Source organism: Cibotium barometz, chromosome 11 (assembly GCF_041138505.1).
Source record: "Cibotium barometz isolate CiBa-2024 chromosome 11, ASM4113850v1, whole genome shotgun sequence".
Lineage (NCBI taxonomy): Eukaryota > Viridiplantae > Streptophyta > Polypodiopsida > Cyatheales > Cibotiaceae > Cibotium > Cibotium barometz.
In genome coordinates this window covers 16,065,716-16,081,065 of record NC_141056.1, presented here as the reverse complement: position 1 = coordinate 16,081,065, position 15,350 = coordinate 16,065,716, and the positions used below count along the sequence as shown (strand labels likewise).

Sequence of the window (15,350 nt, the reverse complement as noted above, 5' to 3'; positions counted from 1 at the left end):
TGAAAACACTTTATTAAAAAAAGAAGAATCTAGTCGTGAGGCTGTCCTGAAGCCAGCCGACTGGATGCTATGAAGAGTATAAATACCCCAGCCCATAATCCATGATCTCATCTCATAATTCACCAAGTGCTCCAAGCAAACAAGGGCCAGGACAGCCAAGAACTTGCTAAAGCAAAGGGGTGAAGGACTGAAGGTCAAGGGCAGGTTTTCCAGCCAAGAAAAGGTCAAGTACTTTGTATTTGTTTTCAGATTTACATCATTCTAATAAAGCAAATACACCATCCGTGGTGGGGGCCCTACAGAGGGTAATTGGGACCCAATACTGTGTCCTCTCCATCTCCCCCTTCTCTCTCTATTTTCTGCACATCGTCTTTCAGTTTGTGCGTTAATTCCGTCGCGAAAAGAGTGCTGATTTCTGAGTTTTGAAGTACCGATCCTTCTCCGAAGCTTCCGCATATTACAGTGGTATCGAGCTCACTTCAAGGACAAAGATTCAGCAAAGAAAACCAGAAAATTTTTTCGCTCGTGTGGTTGGTTTTTAGACGCCGGTGGACTACCCCTTTCGGAGTGACTCCTGTCCCTCGAAGGACGGTTGGTTTTTAGCCTCCGGAAGTCTCCCACACAGATAGTGGATGGTCAGATTGCGTTCCGGAAAGGCATTGCATTTTCCCGCTATGGCGAGCTTTGGCGACGAGAGAGAACCAGAACCATGGGACCAGAGTGCACCAGGCAGCCCAGCTAGGGCATCCGGCTTGAGTGTCACAGACATGTTCCAGGCTACTTCCAGCACATGATGCGAGCAATCACAGACCAGACAACCAAGTTGGATGAGCAGAAGGCGCGGATTTTGGCTCTGGAGGAGCGTTCTCGCTCTCCAGCGTCGCGTTTTCCATCTCCTCCTCCCTCTCCTTCCGTATCCCAGATACCAGATCCTCGTCACAGGGACCCTCTCGCGGGGTTACAGCCGCAGCCAAGCTCCTTGCTTGAGATGCAGATGCATGCATTGGAGATTCGACAACGAGAAGACGACGCCATGTGACGAGTGGAACACGAGCGTTACTTCAGAGCTTTGGACGCCAGATTGACACCGGTGGCGCCCTCGAATCATTTTCCCGAGAAAATGAATTTCAGTAAGTATAATGGTAAGCTCGATCCCACTACTCTTTATTCATGGTTACATCAATTTGAAGCTTACTTTGCCGCAGTTAGGAAAACAGATATTGACAAAGTGATCTTAGCTTGGAAGGTGAGGCCATTCCTTGGTGGACTCAGTGGGCTCATGCCCACACCAGAGCAGGTATGGCAGCTTATGTGTGGGACGAGTTCGTCCGCGACCTTAAGCAGCGGTTTCTACCGCCCCACTACCTTGAGCGACTCGAAGACGAGTTCAGGGGAGCGCGTCAGAACGCGCAACCAGTCCTTCAGTTTGCCAATAAAATTTCGACCTTGTGTCTGCAATTAGGCTTATCTGATACGGACAAGAAAGGGCAGTTTTTGTATGGCCTGGACACGCAAATCCAATGGGAGGTGCGTATGTTTAGGCCAGCCACCTTTGAGGACGCACTCTCGCTTGCGCAGAGTGCAGAAATGAAACACAATGGTGGCAAGCCCAAGACTTCCCAGCCGGCTTCTCCCAAGGCTAACGCCTCGGGGAGCAAAAGCCAGAACCAGACGGGGTCTTCCCCAGGACAGAGCCCGGGAGCCTCTGGCTCCAAGAACTCGAACAATGCGTCTAAGCTTACTCCAGACCAGAAAGCGGAGGCAGGCAAGACAGGTGGCAAGTTGAGTGCTGAGGAGCTTTCTCAGTACAGGAAGGAGGGTAGATGTTACTTTTGTCACACAAAAGGACATACTTCTCGGGATTGTCCGAAGAAGCCTCCAAAGGCCGCCGCCGCCTCCACAGCTTCCGTGGTGAGCACAGCTCCCACACAGACCCCAGCGGCTACCCCTAGTTCTTCAACCCCCGGTGCTTCAGTTGGAGCAATTATTAGCCGGGAGCTCGAAGATAAGCAGAAGGGCGCCCATGACCAGGAGTATAAGCGCAACGAATTGCTCAAGTCCTTTGGCTACATAGGTGGCCAGAGAGTCGTTGTCTTGTTTGACAGCGGCGGCAGCACGGAGGATGTGATCACGGAAGAGGCCGCTAGGCGTGCCCGTTTCGAGCTTACTCCGGTGGACAAACAAGTTGAGGGTTTTAGCACAGGTATGACAACGAGCGTCAAGTATGAAGCTCTCGGTGCTAAGTTAGTGATTCAGGGCATAGAGTTTGTGCGTGACTTTATGGTTGCCCCTCTTGTAGGAGCAGACATAATTTTGGGTATCCAGTGGTTTCACAAGTTTCTTCCTGATGTCAAGTGGGACAAGCACACGTTCCAGATCGATCGGAATGTGTCAAACACCCCGGTGACCATTAAGTGTGAGCCAGGTATTCCAAACTTTCCGCTCATAAGCCACTTGCATTCTAAGCGAGCAGTCAGGAAAGGCGCACAGTGTGCGATGATTTACATCCAGACAGCCCAGACGGTGGCCAGTGCTTCCGAGAAGTACTGGGTTCTCCATGAAAAGTTCCAGAAGATTTTTCTTCGGGACAGTCTTCCTCCCCAGCTTCCCCCGTCCAGACCGGAGGATCACAAGATTGACCTCCTCCCAGGCTCGGAACCCTCGAGCAAGTTTCCGTATCGCCTTTCTAAGGCAATGGAATCGGAGTTGGACCGCCAACTCCAAGAATTGTTGCAAGCTGGCTTCATCCGCCCCAGCGTGTCGCCATTTGCAGCACCGATCTTGTTTGTCAAGAAGAAAGATGGGTCTTCTCGGTTGTGTGTCGATTATCGTGCACTCAACAAAATGACTATCAAGAGCAGATTCCCGATGCCTCGAATTGACTATATTCTCGAGAGGCTAAATGGAGCTAAGGTGTTCTCCAAACTGGATTTAAAGAGTGGGTACCACCAGGTACGGATTGTAGAGGGGGACATCCCCAAGACAGCCTTCCGTACAGAACGGGCCCACTATGAATTTGTGGTTATGCCATTTGGATTGACGAACGCCCCAGCTACATTTAACCGCATGATGATGCGTATTTTCCGGGAGTTGATTGGAGAGTGTGTGTTCATATTTCTGGACGACATACTCATATTTTCAGCTACAGTTGAGCAGCATGACATTGATGTGGAGAAAGTCCTTAAGTTGCTGGAAAGCAACGAGCTCTATGTCAATGAAAAGAAGTCAGAATTTTATCTGTTCCAGGTACATTACTTGGGATATATAATTAGTGCTGAAGGCATTCGACTTGATCCGGCTAAAGTGGCCGAGATTGTTAACTGGGAAGTACCTCAGACCGCTTATGACATTAGATCATTTGTGGGTATATGCCAGGCATATTCCACCCACATTGACAAGTTTTCTGATCTCTCGGCAGATCTCACCGATCTGCTAAAGGGAGTGAAAACCAGACGGCAAAAGATTCGAATGACTCCACGAGCGTTGGAGGCATTCCAGAACCTCAAGGTGGCTTTGTCAGAAGCGCCTTGTTTAGCCCTTGCTTCGTGGGACGAACCATTTCAAGTGATCACCGATGCGAGTAACATCGCAATTGGCGGTGTATTACAACAGAATGGTCATCCGGTAGCTTACATGTCTCGTAAGTTACTGCCCGCCGAAAAGAACTACTCAGTCTACGATCGTGAACTCCTAGCAGTTATACAAGCCTTGAAACATTGGAAACATTTCCTGTATGGCCGTGACTTTGAGGTTCGCACTAACCATCCGGCATCATAGTTGCAAACATTCGCGAATGCAAGGTGTTGCAAACGTTTGCAAACGTTTGCAGTTTGCACCCCTTTGCAAACTTTACCTGCAATTTTTTTTACACTTACGAATTGGGCCACTTTTTGGGCATTTCTAACATTACGCGGACACCTTCCGCCCCTTGCGCGTTGTCGACCAGCAGTACACGCCTACGCGGAAGCGCTTCCGCCCCCTGCGCGCTGTCGACCAGCAGTACACGGCGGCGGGCGCACACCCCTACGCTCTTCCCTCTCCGCGCTATCCAGTGTCCACTGTCGACCAGGCTCCAGGCTCCAGCAGAAGCGAGCAGCTGCACGCCTAGGCCCTACGCTCTCTGCTCCGGGCTCCCTTGCGTGTCTCTACTCACCCACGGGCCACAGCCTACAGGCCACAGCCAGGCCCAGCCGCCCAAGGGGCTTCCGACCCGCGAGCTTCCGACTCCCGAGCTTCTCTCGAGTCTCTACTACCGAGTGAAGGACTTCCTGCCTTCAAGCCTTGGAGATTTGAGAATGGGAAAATCCTCGGGACCGGAGTGGGAATATGTAACCCGCTTGGAAAAGAAAGGAAGAGGGATGTATCAGTGCAGGTGTAAATTTTGTCCTCATGAGTGGATAGGTGGGCCTTTGCGAATTCGTGCTCACATCCTAGCCATTTCAGGGCACGGTGTGGACAAATGTGAGCATGCCCTAGAGGATGTGAAAGATATATGCAGGCGATTGCATGTCAAAGCTGACCCTATGTATGATAAAAAGGCAATTGATGATGCGGTGGGGGATTTGGGGGATGCTGCTCAGGATGTATCAAATGTGGCAGCTTCAATGTCAAATGTATGTGGTTCTTCTAGTACATGTAACGAGGCAGTTTCTGCAAACAAAAGACAAAGAGTCTCTAAGGGTAGCCATTCTCAAGGAAAATTGGGAGCAGCATGGCAATTGCAAGCAAGAAAAAATGCAACAATTGCAGTGCGGCGTTTCTTCTATGCAGAGGACATTGCTCATTGCAAAGTGAAAAGTCCGTATTTTTTGGATATGGTCAAAGCCATTGGCGAAGCCGGAGCCTCATACAAGCCACCTTCATATGAGGCATTGCGTGTTAAGGAGTTGAGAGATGAAGTCAAATGCATAGATAGAGATTTGCTTGGCATAAGAGATAAATGGAAGAAATATGGATGTACAATTGTATGTGATGGCTGGTCCGACACCAAGAAAAGGCCAATCATTAATGTGCTGGCATCATGTATTTATGGCAGTGTGTTCTTAAAAGCTGTTGACACAAGCGGTCAATTGAAATCGGGAGAGTTCATCTTTGGTATCCTTAAAGATGCTATTCTTCATGTTGGTCCTACCAATGTTGTGCAGGTATGCATGGACAATGCATCAAATTGTGTGGTTGCGGGAGAGCTTGTCGAGGCTCAATGGCCTCATATCTTTTTTACGCGTTGCACATGCCATTGTTTGGATTTGCTATTTGAAGACATTGGCAGCTTGACATGGGTTTCCCCCGTTCTTGAGTGGGCAAAGAAGATTGTGAAGTTTATAACAAGGAAGCCAACTCTTTTGGACATGTTTCGAAGGTACAGCAAGAAGGAGCTTTTAAAGCCAGCAGAGACACGTTTTGCTTACACATTTATTGTATTGTCAAACTTGCTAGATGAGAGAGTCTACACTGGCTTGAGGAAGATGGTTGTAAGCGATGAATGGACAAATGCAAAACAGGTGAAGAACAAAGTTATTGGCTTGGAGATTACAAGCAAAGTGTTAGAGACAAGATTTTGGCAGGATGCAAGACAGATTGTGAAAATAATGGCACCTATTTTGAAGATTCTTCGCATGGCTGATAGGGAGGGAGCCACCATGGGATTAGTTTATGAGCTCACAGATAGGATGGTGGAAAGCATACAAAAAATGACAGGTGTTGATGAATGCAAATTGAACCAAGTAAAGGCTTTATGTGTTGACCGTTGGGACATGATGCACTCTCCTCTTCATGCCACAGGCTATGTATTGTATCCAATTTGGAGAGGCAAGGGACAAGAAGCAGATGAAGAGGTGCAAAATGGATGGATGACATTTATTGAGCGTTATACGCATGGAGATGTTGTTGAGCAAGGTGCATTGATGGATGAGTTGGATAATTACAGGTCATTGAAAGGTACTTTTTCTCGCCCACTTGCTCTAGATGAAAGCAGAATGCATGAAGGGGTAAAGTGGTGGGAGTCTTTTGGTGCAAGCACCCCTAAATTGCAACAACTTGCCATTCGAGTGCTTTCTCAAGGAACTACATCTTCCCCATGTGAGAGAAATTGGAGCACTTTCTCACTCATTCATACCAAAAAGAGGAACAAGTTGAAACCTTCAAACACTGAGAAATTGGTATACATACATACCAACCTTCGACTTGTTTCCAAAATCAAGGCAAGAGGGTATGAGAAAGTGGAGGTAACTTTGGAAATGATCAACAAGGAGAAAGATGATGAGAGACTTCTTTCTTCACAAGAGGCTCGTGAGTCTATGGAGGATGAGGAAGAAGAGGACATGCATGCAGTTGGTACTAAGCAGGCTGAAGGTGATATTGTTGAGACAGATGAGGATGCTACTTCATCTTCTTCCTCTGAAGAGGAAGATGATGAATGATCACGATTCACCATGTACATGACCTCTCACACACGGGCACTTTTTACCTTGGCTGGACAAGGGTTTTTTCCCCGTGTGAGCACACTTCACTTTTAGTGTGTTGGGCTCTTTGCCTTGGGACTACAGTCTAGTACTCTGACTTATGTACTTCACTCTTTATGCGATAATATGAGTATTGAGTACATTTCCAGCACTCTTGAGTCTTGAGTCTTAAGTTCTAAATTCTAACATCTTTTAAGTTTCAAGCTTTCAAGTTTTTCATTGTGTTTTCAAGCATTGACTTTGAACATTCTATTTATGCCCAAAAAAATTATTTTTTTAACCTGCCACGAATGCGAATGCATCCACCCTCAATGCATTCTTTTGCAAACTCGGCATTCTCGAATGCGAATGCACGAATGCAAAGAATGCTTGCAACTATGTCCGGCATTGCGCTGGATTCAAACGATGGCAAGTGCACAGTGGAGTGATCGACAACACCGCTGGAGTCAGATATTCCAGCAGTTCGGTGGTATGATTGAGTACCTATCAGGAAAGGCCAATCCAGTGGCCGATGCTTTGAGCAGGAAGGGACAAGTATCTGCGATTCAGACCACTAGACTTGACCTTGTTGGTACAGGACTAGAAGACATGAAGCACACGTACGCGAATTCCGAGGAATTCGGTACACAGTGGGAACAGGCATTGGATGCCACAGGACCATGCCATTTTCTGATACGCGATGGTTGGCTTTTCTACAAAGGCCGACTATGTGTCATGAAGTCATTCCGGGCAGCTCTTCTCCATGATGCCCATGACGCCATTACAGGTGGTCATAGGGGCATGAATTCAACTCTGGAGAAATTAGAACGGCAATACTATTGGCCAAAGATGAGGCGTGATATTATCAAACAATGCCCTCCGAAAATGACTGGTAAACTTGGCATCTCGGTCTGACACTATGGTCCTAGGAATCCCGCCAATCGGGTACCAATGCCGAATGAATAGCTGGGCAACATCCTCGGCGATCACATTGGCCCTGCAAGGAATAAGCATAACAAATTTGCTGAACCTATCAACGATAGTTAAACACTGTGTATTACGCTTACTCGGACTGGGAGGCAGATTTGTGACAAAGTCCATCGAAATGTCCTGGAAAGGACCCTCAGGAATTGGCAAAGGCTGTAACAACCCTATCTTCTTTCCACGAGGAGCTTTCACCTTTTGACAAATGTCACAGCGTTGTACATATGTAAACACAAAGTTGAATTTTTCCAGTGCATTCCACCCACAGACAGATGGCCAGACAAAGATATACAACCAGTTGGCCTTTGATGTGCTGAAGTGTTACGTCCACGATCAGCAAGGTAAGTGGGAATCGCTACTCGGACTGGGAGGCAGATTTGTGACAAAGTCCATCGAAATGTCCTGGAAAGGACCCTCAGGAATTGGCAAAGGCTGTAACAACCCTATCTTCTTTCCACGAGGAGCTTTCACCTTTTGACAAATGTCACAGCGTTGTACATATGTAAACACAAAGTTGAATTTTTCCAGTGCATTCCACCCACAGACAGATGGCCAGACAAAGATATACAACCAGTTGGCCTTTGATGTGCTGAAGTGTTACGTCCACGATCAGCAAGGTAAGTGGGAATCGTTTTTGCCTTTAGTTCAAGCTATTTTGAATGACTCTTTTTCTTCAGCTATTGGCAGGACTCCATATGAGGCAGCGTTTGGAAGGCCTTTCCAGTCATTGTTAACCAGGACTTCGTCTTCAGTACCGGAGGCGAACAGAGTGACGGAGTCTTACCAGGAGATCCTAGAGTCCGTTAAAGACAGATTGGCTAAAGCGCAAGAGGCCTACACTCGACAGGCCAATAAAGACCGAAGGGACATGAAGTTTTCAAAAGGGGATTGGGTGTATCTTCGGATTATGAAGCAAAGATTGAAGCAGGTGGGCAAGCGATGCCCAAAGTTGTCTTTCAGGAGTTTCGGACCATTTCCCATCCGGAAAAAAGATTAATGAGGTGTCTATGCAGTTAAAGCTACCTCCGAGTTGGACTATGCACGATGTATTTCATGTCAGTTGGTTGAAGCCATATGCAGGTCCACCCCCTTCAGAGGTCAAAGACGAAGCGGAACCAGACATTATTGATGAAGCAGAAGTAATGGTTCCAAAACAGATCCTTCTGCACCGTTTCAAGCATGGCTCAGGCCGAAGACTACGACAGTTTCTCACAAAGTTTCAGGACCGAGGAACTCATGAAGCGGTATGGCTCGACAAAGAATTTTTCGAAGACTATCCGGCATTATTGATGGATTATTTGGAGGCTATGCAGCTTCCGTCAAGTTAAGCAGAAGGGGATGTCACGTGCATCCCGCACTTGGATGCCACGTAGACATTTCTGTACAGAAGGTGCAGGACCTGGGATGGTGAACTGGTCCCATGTGAGCCCAGTCCGGGACGAGTCAGCCAGGGATCCATCTCAGTCGTCCGAGGTCAGGTGTGCATTGTCCTGCACATGAGTCCAAGGTCAGGTGTGCATTGTCCTGCACATGAAGCAGTGCCAGTCCGCGCTGTGAGTCCCTTGACGACTCCCCGCCCGCCAGTTGTTGCAAACGAGTCTCCCTCTGGAATGATGTCAGATGTGCTGTGTATCTGGTTTGCAACTGGATGCCGGGCCTCTTTAGGCATGTAGGTTTGCATGTAGAGATGGGGCCAGCCCATAGGGCTACCCCAGTGCGAGGATTTGCATTTGCATTCTTAGTGTGGGCATGGGGGAGGTATAGAACCACCCCCAAGGGGCCAGGAGGGCCCACATTGTGCCCACCAGCCAAGGCATGGGCTGGAGGGGCTGTCGGCCAGCTGTACTGCTGGACAGGCAGCCGACAGGGTCAGAAGCCCTACCCATCCAGTCGGCCAGGTGTGGGGGGCAGTCCCACACCCATGCGCATGGTGCCCAGCAACCAGGATGCTGTCCCAGAATATATGCGCAGGCTGGACAGTGTTTATCATAGTGTGAAAACACTTTATTAAAAAAAGAAGAATCTAGTCGTGAGGCTGTCCTGAAGCCAGCCGACTGGATGCTATGAAGAGTATAAATACCCCAGCCCATAATCCATGATCTCATCTCATAATTCACCAAGTGCTCCAAGCAAACAAGGGCCAGGACAGCCAAGAACTTGCTAAAGCAAAGGGGTGAAGGACTGAAGGTCTAGGGCAGGTTTTCCAGCCAAGAAAAGGTCAAGTACTTTGTATTTGTTTTCAGATTTACATCATTCTAATAAAGCAAATACACCATCCGTGGTGGGGGCCCTACAGAGGGTAATTGGGACCCAATACTGTGTCCTCTCCATCTCCCCCTTCTCTCTCTATTTTCTGCACATCGTCTTTCAGTTTGTGCGTTAATTCCGTCGCGAAAAGAGTGCTGATTTCTGAGTTTTGAAGTACCGATCCTTCTCCGAAGCTTCCGCATATTACAATTCTCCGCAATCAATTGGTCCCTCACACCTTGTGGTATTTTATCACATGGACCACATTGATTGGTGCACCCGATACCTGTTATGTGCTTGATGACGCGAGTTATGGTGCTAGTGTACTGCTCCCCGCAATACTTGCATGCCCATAGCCGAGTACCTGACCCTTGCTTAGAAGGGGTGTTAACAACCCTCAGGACATTGGTGTGGATTGCCCAGTTCGGGTTAGTCTTGCGCGGCATGATGAAGTCTGGGCGGGAGAGAGAGCGAAGAAATTTGCTCTGCAAAGTTTTGCAGGTACACACAAGGGACACGATTTTGCAAGTACACACAAAATGCCCAAATTTTGGTCGCTTATCTACAATCGCATGTTTGCCACACACCACACATTTTTTATTTTTTTTTTAAATGATTCCGTACGGATCCGTACAGTACGGTACTGTACCGTACCGTATGGCTGTACCGTACCGTACGGATCCGTACGTACGTACGGCAGCAACCTTGGGCTGGACAGCAGCAAAACAGTCCAAGAAACCACCGGGAACCTCCTACCGGAAGGGCAAGGACTCATGGAGGAAGAAGGAAATGTACAGCCACTTGTCTAGCAACTCCACATGCAAGAGAACTCACCAATAACTGATGCCGATGCAGAATTTGCAGCCAAAACTCCAACGCTTGCCTCTGTAGAAGAAAACACAGCCAAGTACCTGGCCGGCTTGCCTCTGTAGGAGAAAATGCAGCCACCAAACTGGCCAGCAGCAAGTGAAGGGCTGGCTGGACCAGAAAACACAGCAGTGTATGAAAACGCAGCCACTGTTCGGGACTGATCTGCAGCCAGGAGGAGCTAGGGCAGAAAACGCAAGGTACAAATAAGAAGGCAGGCAGATTTGCAGATGGTGCAGCCTGAACCTAAGCGAATGATACCATGTTGGAGAATGCGCAAGCGGAAGCATAAACAAGACGAGAGAGAGTAGAGAGAGCTTGTGGACAAGATCACCTTTTATATTAAAGAGATGTTGAGCTTGTGCAAGGGAAGTGGATGAAACAATGAATAATGGGGGAACTCCTTATATAGTCCATGTGTGAGCTAGCCGACCACCTCTAGGGCTGGCCGACTGGTACAAGACAATAAATAGGAGAAAATTACATTAAATACCCAATAATAGGTACAGCCCCAAAACACTGAGATGCATAAATTCTAACAATCTTAGGGTGAATAGACAAGCTTCTTTGAACGACATGATTGCAGCTTTGATAGATGAAGATTGTCATCGCAAAGAACAACAAGACAGAGAATTTGACCTTGTTTATAAAAGGAAAAAGAAAAAGGGCTGTCAAATGTAACTTATGTAAGAAGCTCAGACACACAAAAGATCGATGCTTCAAGAAGATGGCTAAGGAGCAAGAAAAGGTGCATGCACACTTAGGGGCAGGAGAATAAGAAGAGGAATCAGAGGCTTCCGCAACAGTGGAACATGCAGCTACCGTGTTGGACAATATTTCTTTTAGATAGGAAGATTATGATTGGGTTTTTCAGTTTCTCTGCTTTTATGAATCAAAGGGTTCTCCACCCGGGATCAAGATTGGTAAGAAATGTAAGAGACCGGCCGACGTGAGGATATCTCACGAGAGGAGAGGATATGCACAATATGTACCACAGGAGAGGTAGAGGATGAGGATCATCAAAGCCCACCACCCATAGCCGCACTTCGGCTTTGCGCCCCAAAGGCTTCTTAGTGAGTGAGCCCAATCACTCTTCCAGAAGGCCACACGCCCTCAATCCAAGGCACTGCAACCAACCATCCAGTAGAGAAAGATCTAGAAAACTTTCCACCGATATGATATGCTCACATCGCAAAGGCCTGGCATTGCCTCCGCCATCAGATCAATTCTAGCCGAGGTGCGTATCGTCATTAGCTAATCACGTCATATCTCACTTTACACAAATCATCTGCTCATTACATGTACATATACTAGTGGTAGATGTTTTGATTTTACCTTTTCTTTTAGTTTTCCATGGCTGACTATATATCCATGGTATCATTGTATCACATTTGGTCTCATGGACCCTTGAGATCTTTCATAAACGGTAATATTACACTCTCTCTCTCTCTCTCTCTCTCTCTCTCTCTCTCTCTCTCTCCATGGGCATGTGTGTGTGTGTGTGTGTGAACAATTCAGTCAGTATTTTCCCTCCAAATTTACCACTTTCTTTACTCGCTCATTGGCAGCCGGTGGTCCTCCTGCAACATTGTCGGGAAAATAAGGACTACTCACGCGCACCTCATTCATCACCACAATGATTGTATTGTCCCAACGAACAGGAAGCCTGATATGAAAGCAAGTGGCTCCTTAAAAAACTTTCTTCAAGTACTTCTTAAGGGAGCAACAAACACTTCACAACAAGAGTGAAAATTAAGAATGTGATAGCTTACGTTTTGGACAATGCATCAAAAATGTCCTGGGCCTCCCTCGTAACCCCAACACCAATTCGTTCTGCCTCGTCTTCTGCTTGCCTGTTAGCAAAACTCCACACTATCAAGCAAATAACACCCCAAAAAACCTCCAGCAAATACCCAGTGCTCTTTCACAAAGAACAAAAACAGGCACCTTATTGCAGCCTCTTCTCGCGCCTTCAAGCTCTCCACATCTACAAATAGGTCCCTTAAATCGAGTGGGTCTTCACCATGCCCCAAAAAAGTCGAATCCTTGATGAAATTTGCCTTTAAAAACCGTAGATTTCGTCGCGGTCCTGTTTGGCCAATCTCTTGTGCTAGAATGGTTAAGGAATATTCTTGGAGCACACCGTTTAACAGACTGTTTCACCACATAGATGATGCCCACACATCATCTGGATTCCATGTATGCTCAGGTTGCAAGACTAGTCTCCACATATAATCAAAGTCACAAGACTTGTCTTGCTTTATGTATGATCAAGTTGCTAGAGTATAAAAACACACAAAAAAATACTCCTACTACCATGAACAGGCCATGTGGACTCTGATCTTGACCATACAGTATGGCCTTGTGTACTTTTAAGCATGGAGGCAGTATGTACCCAGTACAAGAAATCTAATCTTTTCTTACACTGATTGCAGAACATTCCTGCCAATTTGGACGAGCTGTCATGCCCATACAGGCAGTTCTGTAACCATCCTTCCTCTTTGAGCGACCCAGAGCTGAAAATTCGCTCTTTACGGCTGAAAACCTAACTTTATGTATTTGGGTCTTGAGAACCCTAATCTCTAGAACTCAGAAATTGAGCACTACAAGGCTGTAAAGTGCAGCTAGAATTGATCCTCGAAACCTTGGTGAACTATACAGTGCAGCTGAGTGAGGGTATTGTGCATGTCAGATTAAACAACAGAGCATCAAAAAAGACATGGGTTCAGAGAGAATGTACCTAGGAACCCCTAGAAAAGGATATGAAGGATGAGCAGGTTGGAGGGCTTGTCGAAGGTGAGGACCTGACCCTCCAAGTGCTCCCCCAGAGTGGTCCTGATGGCGAAGCGGCATCCAACCACGAACTCTGCAACGCTGCGCGCGGGAGACTCCATGGCCATTATTTGTTGCTTCTTTACGAGAAGAGAGAGAGACACGCGCACACACTTGAGAGCGAACCCTTGCGAAAATCAGGATCGAAAACAGAAGTGCTTCGCGGACGCCATAAGGAGACTGGGCGCGATGCAGAAAGGCGATTAAAAGCCCCTCGCCGGAAGCAGAGTTCTCCTGGTCGACGTATCCTGTATCACATAGTTTTACAGGCCACGAGATTTAATTGATCCGGACTGTCGCTTGCGCAGCAGCCACCAAGGTTGTGACGGTGATGTCCGCCGGACTTTGGGTCATCGGTTCCAGCCGAAATTTCGGCTTGTGCAATGTGAAATTGTGTTTTGACTCCAAAGCTTGTGCAATGTGAAATTGATTTGAGGTGAATGCAAGTTCGTCGACGTGTATCGTTTGGCTCATATCTATATATATCTTATCGTGCTTACTCTCTCATGATACGTGTTACAAAAGAATGGGGGTGGTCAAAGACGGTGAGAGACGCGTTCATTTGAAATTTGAAAAAATACTGGCGTTGGCAGGTTGGCAGGCTAATATTGAATGCGGAGAGAGAGAGAGTGCCGTTACCCAACAACCCTTTCTCCTTCTCTACCTCCCACCCGGTAGATGCCATCGTCTCCATCCACTACGTGCTAAGAGCTAGTAGGTGTATAGGTCATTGGGAGGGGAGTCTAGGTGTAAGAGAGAAAGAAAGATTACAGGTGTATAGGGAGGTGGAGGTGTTGGAGAGCGTGAGGGCATGAAGGAGGTGGCAGGAGGCTGAGAGCTAGAGGTGGAGCACACCTCCACAGAGATTTGAGTGTATGTTTGCACTCTCTTTAAGAATGGTAGTCTCACACAGACGAGGAAGATGAGGAAATTAAGACCAGGTAGACCATCACAGCGATGGCATTTCGTCTTTCGTCAAAGCCTAGAACAATCTTAGTGCAGGTTTTCCTCCTCCATTGAGCATCACAGGTGAAGTTTCCTCACAGACACAAGAAGCCGTAGATTTTGTGCACAAAAGGAGGTCGTGCTTGATCTTTCTCGTCATGTTGATTACAGTCATTGCCATACATGCCTGTAGACTTTGAACCTGTTTGCAATGCTTCAATTGAAGCTGCTATAGAGAGAGAGAGAGAGAGAGAGAGAGAGGCCCCCTCTTTCTGGTGTGTTCATGTGTGGGGGTGTTTCTATGTGTGTGTCTCTGTGTCCGTCAGCTTCTGCAGATGTGGAGTTCTGATGCTTTGTGGGCAGCCTCGCTTGGGCTACTGACGACCGGAGCCTCCGAGATGCTTTCCAACATTACGGCAAAGTTAGTGAGTCCAAGATTATCAACAACGACCGTTCTCGAGGGTTTGGGTTTGTGACTTTTGCTGATGAGTAGCCTATGTTGGATGCTATCGGCTCTATGAATGGGAAGGAGTTGGATGGCCGAAATAGAGAGAGGGAGAGTTTATCAACGTGGAAGGCCAAAATGAGTAGTGAGATGTAACAGAAGATGCTTGAAGCATCTATATTCATTGCAACAAAGAAAAAAATAAATTTTGATGGCTTCTAAACCCAAGAGTGCCAAGAGAGCCGCACCCAACGACTGGGTCAAAAACGATGACAAGATTTCGGCAGCTAGCTTCTCTTCCACCAGACTCAGAGTCTCTAGACTCTACAAGTAGGCAATTGGACAAACAAAATCGTACACTCTTTGATTATGGAAAAAGATTACATGAATTAATCAAACTTGTCTATTTTGCTTTGGTTGATGTTGTTGAGGATCCAGCCATCCATTGCTCCTCACTATCGACAGACGATAGTGAGGAGCAATGCGTCGAGGTCCAACTTCTCCCTCCTACAACTCTCTTGCCACTCAGAAGGTTATGTTCCCTCCCTCTTCCTCTAGCCACTCTGTGAAAGAAGAGATGTATTAACACC

General features: G+C 47.2%; 1 protein-coding gene across 2 annotated transcripts in view; it reads right to left on the bottom strand.

Annotated features, from left to right (window-relative positions):
- LOC147633824 (uncharacterized) overlaps nt 1–13,675 on the bottom strand; it is a 68,224-nt gene extending 54,549 nt beyond the window's left edge. The window contains exons 1-4 of one of the 2 annotated variants that reach the window (XM_086804879.1): nt 13,304–13,675; nt 12,486–12,646; nt 12,311–12,391; nt 12,081–12,204 (exon numbers count right to left, since the gene is read on the bottom strand). In XM_086804879.1, the coding sequence (XP_086661005.1) occupies nt 12,081–12,204; nt 12,311–12,391; nt 12,486–12,646; nt 13,304–13,438 (501 nt within the window). In that variant the 5' untranslated portion in view covers nt 13,439–13,675. The remainder of the gene's footprint in view (nt 1–12,080; nt 12,205–12,310; nt 12,392–12,485; nt 12,647–13,303) is intronic. The other variant, XM_086804880.1, reaches the window with a different exon arrangement.
- Nucleotides 13,676–15,350: the final 1,675 nt, after the last annotated feature.